General features: G+C 35.4%; 1 protein-coding gene across 1 annotated transcript in view; it reads left to right on the top strand.

Annotated features, from left to right (window-relative positions):
- Positions 1-7,198, top strand: part of LOC107721801 (26S protease regulatory subunit 4-like) — an 8,101-nt gene extending 903 nt beyond the window's left edge. Inside the window, exons 2-11 of the mRNA XM_016529967.1 lie at positions 2,433-2,486; positions 2,571-2,667; positions 2,751-2,875; positions 2,973-3,158; positions 4,863-4,922; positions 5,330-5,426; positions 5,568-5,757; positions 6,493-6,644; positions 6,739-6,893; positions 7,064-7,198. Of these exons, the coding sequence (XP_016385453.1) occupies positions 2,433-2,486; positions 2,571-2,667; positions 2,751-2,875; positions 2,973-3,158; positions 4,863-4,922; positions 5,330-5,426; positions 5,568-5,757; positions 6,493-6,644; positions 6,739-6,893; positions 7,064-7,198 (1,251 nt within the window). The remainder of the gene's footprint in view (positions 1-2,432; positions 2,487-2,570; positions 2,668-2,750; positions 2,876-2,972; positions 3,159-4,862; positions 4,923-5,329; positions 5,427-5,567; positions 5,758-6,492; positions 6,645-6,738; positions 6,894-7,063) is intronic.
- Positions 7,199-9,407: the final 2,209 nt, after the last annotated feature.

The raw sequence follows: 9,407 nt of genomic DNA, 5'->3' as shown, positions 1-9,407 counted from the left end.
AAAGAACCAAAAGGCAAATTCTAGGAATCGATAACTAGAATAAAAACTGGGCAAAGACAAAATCAAAATAAAGAAAGAAAGAAACCAAACTAGAGGCTTGAGAAAACGAGAGCAAACAGAGACAGGAACTAGACTAGAGCAAAATAACAAAAGCAAAGAAACCCTAATAAACTTCAAGAGAACTAAATGCAAAGCTAGACTGACTAGGAGAGTAAAATCTAACACTACTAATATGATGAGTAGACTGACAAGGAATTGCCTTACACACAATGAACTAATGCAACAAACCAGCAGAGACATGAGTTTGTAAATTATTCCATTCCTTTTTTACTCACAATTTGTACAGTGTCCCAACTTTTTTGGAATTGGGTTTGTATAATGTATAGTGAATAACATTACTTATTATATATATGACTAAGTAAAATAATATTTCAGAATATATTTAAATAGCAGCAAACTAGCAAATACACTTGCATGCAAAGCACATTCCTCCTATAGGCCTACATAACTTCACAAATTTATGACAAATACACATCGAGAGGCTGAACCACAGATCAGACACTGTGATCCACTACAGCTAATATGTGCCCCATAACTAACAGTGTTAATAGTGTTTAGCAAACGTTTTGCCAATGATAAATTGCACTACAGTGAATGAAAAACGCGTTTCGGTATTTCGCGTCCTTTGTCCCATTAGTCTATCCGTAATTACGTTAATTGTCAGTGACCAGCGGTGGTGGGAAATGGTGAGTGAGTTAACAGTTTATTTACCGCATTAGAAACCATAGAACATGTTCTTTTAAGTTGCAGAAGTTATGAAGATCAGAGGAGAAATATGATGGAAGAATTAAGAAGAGATAGGTTGGTAGGGACTGGGGTGATTAGACAAAGCAGGAAAAATATTTGTAATTTCTTAAGTAGAACGGGTTTGATGAGGAAAATATGATTGTGGAAAACAAGCTGGAGGAAATAAAATGGAATAACATTGCAGGAGAATAATCCAGAAGGTGGCGGTAATGCAACGCTCTTGGATGCAAGCCGCCGTTAAACCTCAAAGAAGAAGAAGAAGAAGTTTATTTACCGACTCATTGTTTAATTTGTTTCTATCTCTCTATGTTAATTCTGCAATTTGCAAATATAGTATGTGAAAGCTTTGTAAACGGGCGCGTGAACGGTGTCTCTTAACTACCTGTGTTTAATACATCGATGTAGGATTAACAACACAGCATTCATGTCATCTGAAGAAATATCCATTGGTCTTAAAAGCGTTAAAATCACTCTGCTAACCCCCATACAACCTAAAACGTGTCAAACCGTTAATACAACTCACAGTTACACAATATGGTATATTTTAGCTTGTTTCATTCCTGCAATCTGGGCGAAAACAAGCAGTGAATCTTGACAGACGTAACTTTAGCCTATTAAACACCTTCGCAGTATTCAGTGTTTTTCTTCTATTCCATTTAAAGTGGTCAGTCAGTCATTTTGGATATTATTTTTTCATGATATTTAATTTACACAGAAAAATATTTGTAACGTTAGTGTTTTGTATATGTAGGGTTTAGCACAGGTCCTGTTTCTTTTAAATAATGTACAGTGGTGGTAAGTCACATTTAAAAGTGTATGAATTTCACTGCATTAGATTAAAAAATATTAAACCAATTGACATCCGTATTATTGCAAGCGGATTATTCTAGAATTAATGCTAACACACACACACACACACACACATATATATATATATAATGCTGCGATATATATGTCCCATTTTGGTGTCTGCGTCAAATTAAATTGACAAAAGTGATCTTATACACACAGAAAGCATTTTAAATGCAAATAAAGTGTCTACTTTAATGTTTCAAATAACTTTTGTGACAAAAAATGTCAAAATATGGATGAAATAACGTTCCATTGTCATTCAGTGAAACAGATATATTTCTGTAAAAAAGAAACAACATATTTATTCTGACCTGTACTTATTAAAATATATAAAGGAAAAAGTGATCATATTAAATTTTACTACATTTTTTAAATGTTTAAAAACTTCTTGCTGACAAATGGGTGAAACCTAGTGCTTTGAAGGATAGTGGTAAAAATGTAAAATCACAATTAATTACTTTTTGGGGCTGCACTGTGATCCTTAAATATAGTCTTGTAATGTTATCTAATGAATCTTGTTGTAAATATGCTTGACTTGATTATTATTATTTTTTTTTTTGGTATATGAACTTTTGTTACACTGAATGACTTTTTTTCTGTAAATCATGGTAAAAATGTGTGGTAGTCATTATTTTTGCTCAGAAAAAATAAATAAACAGGACACATTCTAATGTATGAAAAACAAATTTAAAGCTGTAATTAAATACTAGACTATAAATAAAGACTATATATCAGTGTGTATGAATATTAGACATGAATCTTTCTCAACACAGGGCCAGAGTCAAAGTGGAGGACACGGACCAGAAGGTGGAAAGAAAGATGATAAGGTGACCAAACATAACTCTGATATTTTAAAACAGCATCAGTCAGAGGTTTGTCCTTATTTAATGATTAATCTATCATCATAACAGGACAAGAAGAAGAAATATGAGCCACCCATTCCAACAAGAGTGGGCAAGAAGAAGAGGAAGTCCAAGGGCCCTGATGCTGCTAGCAAACTGCTTTTAGGTACAAGAAGTGACTTTTGCTGTTGAACTCCACTGTGTCTTATATCAGATTTTCAGTTAGTGTCAGATTCTCTCTCTGTATAGTCACACCTCACACACAGTGCAGGCTGAAGCTTCTGAAGCAGGAGAGAATTAAAGATTACCTGCTGATGGAAGAGGAGTTCATCAGAAACCAGGAGCAGATGAAACCTCTAGAGGAGAAACAGGAGGTGCACCATCCACCCATCCATCATCCATCCATCTTCTCTCTCGCTCTCCTTTTTGTTCATTTGTCTGTGCTGAGAGTTATGTTTTTGCACTTCTTAGGAGGAGAGGTCAAAGGTCGATGACCTGAGGGGGACTCCTATGTCTGTGGGGACCCTGGAGGAGATCATTGATGACAATCATGCCATCGTCTCCACGTCTGTGGGCTCAGAGCACTATGTCAGCATTCTGTCATTTGTCGACAAAGATCTGCTGGAGCCCGGCTGTTCTGTCTTACTCAATCACAAGGTACAATATCCACCAGGAATAAGTAGAAATAGGATAAATTTTTTAAACTTAAAGGGATAGTACACTCAAAAATGAAAATTAAGATATTTTTAATTAGGGCTTCTGAATTATGGCAAAAATCATAATCACAATTATTTTGGTCAATATTGTAATCACGGTTATTTAACACTATTATGAGTGGGCCACATGACCAAAACTTTATACGAGTGATTATTTAAAGATATATATCAAATATATATTTTCTGTAAATAAGGTTGCTATGACATCTACATTTTAGAGACATTTAGAGATTTAAAGAAATTTCACTATTCTCAATGCTACAGCAGAATTCTAGGGCAACTAATATTAGTAAAAAAAACAAAAAAAGTCCTCAAAAATTATTGGAAATGGTCAGTAATAAAAAAAAAAAAGAAAAGGACAAATACAATAGAAAAAAAAAAATACAAATGAAACAAATTGTGCTTTAAGTTTTTATGCAAGCCTAAAATATTCAGCTAACAACCTACTACAGAAATCCAATGATTGAATGTAAATTAAAACAGCATAGTCTTCACTGTAAGAATTAGACTTCCTTTGTTTCTTATTAAAGCTACAAAAGTCCTTCAGTCAAAAGCAGTGAGTGATTTTCTCTTTGTCTTTTGTTGTTTGATTAATATTAAGCACACAGTCGGCAGCAGGAATATAGCCGCTGTCACTTTAAGAGCCGCACGGCTCCAATTCACTGTTACACATGTATTTTTTTCATTTTCAACTGTTTATGTTCATATATTGCATAACCGACGAGGGTCTATGTGAATAATCACCAAGCGCTGCGTTTTGACATTTTTGCACGTATTTGACCATTTAGGCGCGCACCTTAAACTAAAAGTTGACTTTACATATCTGTGTTGTGTTCCGTCTCTGAGCGCATGCACAGAAAGCCTCCTGAGGAACAGCGCAAGCTCTCTTTCACGCTTTTAAAAACATGAATAAATCTAATAAACTTTAAATCAAGCACGTCCCAATTTGTGAAAGTCACGTTACATGATTTTACTGATTTGCACGTGAAATTGGGCTTTTATGGAGGAGCAAACGCGCACCGCTGGAAAGGGGCACAATAATCGTATTATCTCGATTATTGTATTTTCATAATCGTCGGAGGCTGAAATCGAAATCGAAACTGTATTTTGATTAATTGCGCAGCTCTGTTTTTAACAACACCTCAGAGGTTTCTGTCCCTCTGTTGAAAGTCCAGGTAACCAAAACTTAAAAGATCCAAAAAGGTTATAAAGGCTATAAATGATCTAGGTTATAAATGAAATCCAATCATCATATAAAGCAATTGTGTCTCTTCATTGGATTGGATTAAACCACTTGATTCATATGGATTCAGTTTATGATGCCTTTTTGGGTCTTTTAAGTTTTAGTTACCTGGTCTTTCAATGGAGGGACAGAAACCTCTCAGGTTTCATTAAAAATATCTTGTAAAATCGTAAAAACATATCTAATTCATGTTTTGAAGATTAACCAAAGACTTCTGGGTTTGCAACGACATGAGGGTGAATAAATGATGACAGACTTGTCATTTTTGGTTGAGCTTTCCCTTCAAAATATATCTTGCTCTCTGCAACCGTTTGTATTTGAATGCTGCTCTCCTGTAGCTAATTCCAGATACTGAATGTTGGTAGATTTGCCTTTTAAATGATTGAATAACTTTTTGTTTAGGTCCATGCTGTCATAGGGGTTTTGATGGACGACACAGACCCTCTTGTTACCGTCATGAAGGTGGAGAAGGCTCCACAAGAGACATACGCTGACATCGGTGGACTGGACAGTCAGATACAAGAAATTAAGTCAGAATAAAAACAAATCCTTACAGTTTCGCCTGGCGAAAATGATCGAAGCTGTTTATTTAATTTTGTAATTTTGAAAAAAAACATGTTCTTAATATAGTGCTTGATATTTGAGTGGCTTTATACATGGAAATATATAGCTGCGTTTATATTTTAGGAAGGGTGTCCCTCAGAAGGGGATCATGCGCTGGTCCATGCAACAAATATTTAAAAAACTTCTGCTCTAGGAGAATATCTAGGATTAATCTTTTATAATAGTTAAACTTTTTACAGGTGCTTTGTGATGTTTAATCAGGGAAACATGAATTTATGCTGCTTAACTAATGTTTTGACCTATAGGAGTCTGTGGAGCTGCCGCTGACCCATCCAGAGTATTATGAGGAAAAGGGGATCAAGCCTCCCAAAGGGGTCATTCTCTACGGACCCCCTGGAACAGGTGAGACCAACACCCCTCTGTGTGTCTCCTGATGATCATTTCATTACCTATAATGAAATTGATGAGAATTCACAGACAGAAATAAGGGCATGTAGTGACATCACAAGTCTTGATCAATCATATATTTTTCCTGGATGTTAGGTAAAACTCTCCTTGCCAAAGCAGTGGCCAATCAGACGTCTGCAACGTTTTTGCGGGTTGTTGGTTCTGAGCTGATTCAGAAGTATCTCGGCGATGGCCCTAAACTAGTACGTGAGCTCTTCAGGGTGGCAGAGGAACATGCTCCTTCTATTGTCTGCATCGATGAGATTGACGCCATTGGAACTAAGAGGTAGAGCAATATTGTGAAATCTTTCAAATATGCTCATATCCATGAGTATACACTCATACACCCTTAGGCCATCCAAGAAGTAGATGAGTTTATTTCTTCGTCAGAATGAGAGTCCAAACATCTGATAAAAACATCACAATAATCCACACCACTCCAGTCCATCAGTTAATGTCTTGTGAAGTGAAAAGCTGTGTGTTTGTAAGAAACAAATCCATCAGTAAGACTTCAAACCATTGCTTCCAGCTAAAATACAAGGCCTCTTTACAATATATTTTCACCAGCGGAAAAGTCATCTCGTCTGAATCAGGTGAGAAATATGCACAGATCAAGCACTGTTTGAAAACAGTCCAAAACATTTCTAAACAAATATGTTGGTGGATTTTGATGTGAGAGGACAACAGGGGATGGACTTTAGCACTGGAGGAAGCATTTTTATGGATTCTTCATTCACATTTTGGCCAGAAGCGAAAGTTTAGAGTCATGTTTTGGATTATTGTGATGTTTTCTCAGCTGTTTGGACTCTCATTCTGACGGCACCCATTCACTGCAGAGGATCCATTGCTGAGCAAGTGATGTAATGCTAAATTTCTCCAAAATCTGTTCTGATGAAGAAAAGCACTCATCTACATCTTGGATGGCCTGAGGGTGAGTAAATTTGAAGCAGATTTTCATTTTTGGGTGAATTATTCCTTTAATAAAGATATAATGTCATATACCCTGATTACCTCTTTGCAGATACGACTCAAACTCAGGAGGTGAACGTGAAATTCAGAGAACCATGTTGGAGCTTCTCAACCAGCTGGATGGCTTTGATTCACGTGGAGATGTGAAGGTCATTATGGCCACCAACAGAATAGAGACCCTTGACCCTGCTCTTATTAGACCAGGTAAGATACTACTGCACAACTCATGCTGTGATGTTCAGAGCTTATGTGCATTTTAGATGAACCCTCAAGGTATTTTTCTCTCTATCACCCTCAGGTCGCATCGACCGCAAGATTGAGTTCCCATTACCAGATGAGAAAACCAAGAGAAGGATCTTCCAGATCCACACTAGCAGAATAACTGTGGCTGAAGACATAAGCCTAGACGACCTCATCCTGGCTAAAGACGACCTTTCAGGAGCTGATATTAAGGTATGTTAAGGGGTTCGGTTCATTTTAAAGTGTTGCAGAAAAGCTCTGCTGCCCTCTTGTGTTGATTAATTTTTTCTCTATAGTTTTCAGAATGCAGAATTGTTCATATAGATATAACACAGTATTTCTCATGTATATCTTGTATATCTCTTCACTTCCTGTCTCTTCAGGCCATCTGTACCGAAGCAGGTCTCATGGCCCTCAGCGAACGCAGGATGAAGATCACCAACGAGGACTTCAAGAAGTCTAAAGAAAACGTTTTGTATAAGAAGCAGGAGGGCACCCCTGAAGGCCTCTATCTCTAATCTCCACTTTTCATGAGAGTGCAGCACTCGCTCTTGAGTGCACATTTGGCTAAAATTTGCGCGTGTTTTTGTCTGCCAATTTGTTCTTTTGTTATTGTGATCGGAAAATAAATACTAAAACTGTATCAGAGAGATTTGATTGGATTGTTTCTTTTTTTTTTTGCGCTCAGAAAGTGATTTATTTTGCATTCGTTTGATCGAAAATACAGTATGTTTTGTAATATTGTGAAATGTTATTGCCGTTCAAAAGAACTGTTTTTGTATTTTAATATATTTTAAAATGTCATTTATTCCGGTGATGTAAAGCTGAATTTCCAGCATCATTACTCCAGTCTTCAGTGTCACATGATCCTTCAGAAATCATTCTAATAGCTGATTTGCTGCTCAATTACTATCAATTATTATTGGTGCTCAATTATTATTAATGGTTCTTATTATTAGTTTTGAAAATAGTTTCAGCGTAATATTTTTGTAACATTTTCCATGATTTTTTGATGAATAAAAAGTTCAAAAGAGCAGCAGTTATTTTTAAATATCAATCTTACTTAACCCAAACTTTTGAATGGTAGTGTATTCAGTTTCCAAAATGTTTTCAATATTGATAATAATAATAAGATATGTTTCTTGAACACCAAATCAGCATATTAGGATGATTTCTGAAGGATCACTGAAGACTGGAGTAATTGTAATAATATTTTACAATATTGCTATTGCAGGTAATACAGCCTTGGTGAGCAGAAGAGACTCCTTTCAAAAACTTTTAAGCATAAAAAAAAAATAATTCTGAACTTCTGACAGTAGTGTATATGTTTATATATACAGTCTGTATGAATTTCAGATATATACAGTATGTTTTGTAATATTGTGAAATGTTATTGCCGTTCAAAAGAACAGTTTTTGTATTTTAATATATTTTAAAATGTCATTTATTCCGGTGATGTAAAGCTGAATTTTCAGCATCATTACTCCAGTCTTCAGTGTCACATGATCCTTCAGAAATCATTCTAATAGCTGATTTGCTGCTCAATTACTATCAATTATTATTGGTGCTCAATTATTATTAATGGTTCTTATTATTAGTTTTGAAAATAGTTTCAGCGTAATATTTTTGTAACATTTTTTTCCATGATTTTTTGATGAATAAAAAGTTCAAAAGAGCAGCAGTTATTTTTAAATATCAATCTTACTTAACCCAAACTTTTGAATGGTAGTGTATTCAGTTTCCAAAATGTTTTCAATATTGATAATAATAATAAGATATGTTTCTTGAACACCAAAATCAGCATATTAGGATGATTTCTGAAGGATCACTGAAGACTGGAGTAATTATAATAATATTTTACAGTATTGCTATTGCAGGTAATGCAGCCTTGGTGAGCAGAAGAGACTCCTTTCAAAAACATTAAAAAATCTTCAAAACTTTTAAGCATTAAAAAAAAAAAATTCTGAACTTCTGACGGTAGTGTATATGTTTATATATACAGTCTGTATGAATTTCAGATACTTTTCTCTCCAGATAAAAAGGTCAATCTGTTGGTTTTAATGATCTTTTTTTTTTTTCGTTCTTCGATTTCAATTTCAAGGAATTTTATTAAAAACTTGTTTTTCTGAATTTAATAATTTGAATCAGAAAGTCACAGTAAAAGGTAATGTCTTCAGAGAAAGCATGTCCTCAGAGAGAGGAATGATTAATATCCCTTCCATAGAGCTTCTGCTAATTACTAAACTACGTCTTCTCTCCTGCTTGACTCTGCAGCGATTGGCATAATTAATGCAGCGTTTTTAGATTGTTCTCATCTCAATCTCTGCTCTCTGTTCCCCTTAAAGGGTTAGTTCACCCAAAAATGAAAATTAGCCCATAAATTACTCACCCTCAAGTCATCCTAGGTGTACATGACTTTCTTCTTTCAGACGAATCCAGTCGGAGTTATATTAAAAATGGTCTTTGATCTTTCAAGCTGTTTCATGGCACTCAGCGGGTGTTGCATGCATCAGTCCAAAAGAAGTTAAATAAAAAGCGCCCATCCATAAAAAAAAAAGTCTCACATGGCTCCGGGGGATGAACAAAGGCCTCCTGTAGTGTATCGATGCGTTTTTGTAAGATAAATATCCATATTCAAAACGTAATAATCACTTTAATGTAGCTTGGGCTCACTGTTGTACACTGGAAGCAGTTCCGGGTGGATGACGTATGAGGTCAGCTTTGCGC

Source organism: Sinocyclocheilus rhinocerous, unplaced genomic scaffold (genome assembly GCF_001515625.1).
Source record: "Sinocyclocheilus rhinocerous isolate Xijiao unplaced genomic scaffold, SAMN03320098_v1.1 scaffold4561, whole genome shotgun sequence".
In the NCBI taxonomy this organism is placed as follows: Eukaryota; Metazoa; Chordata; class Actinopteri; order Cypriniformes; family Cyprinidae; genus Sinocyclocheilus; species Sinocyclocheilus rhinocerous.
This window is presented reverse-complemented; position numbering and strand designations above follow the sequence as displayed.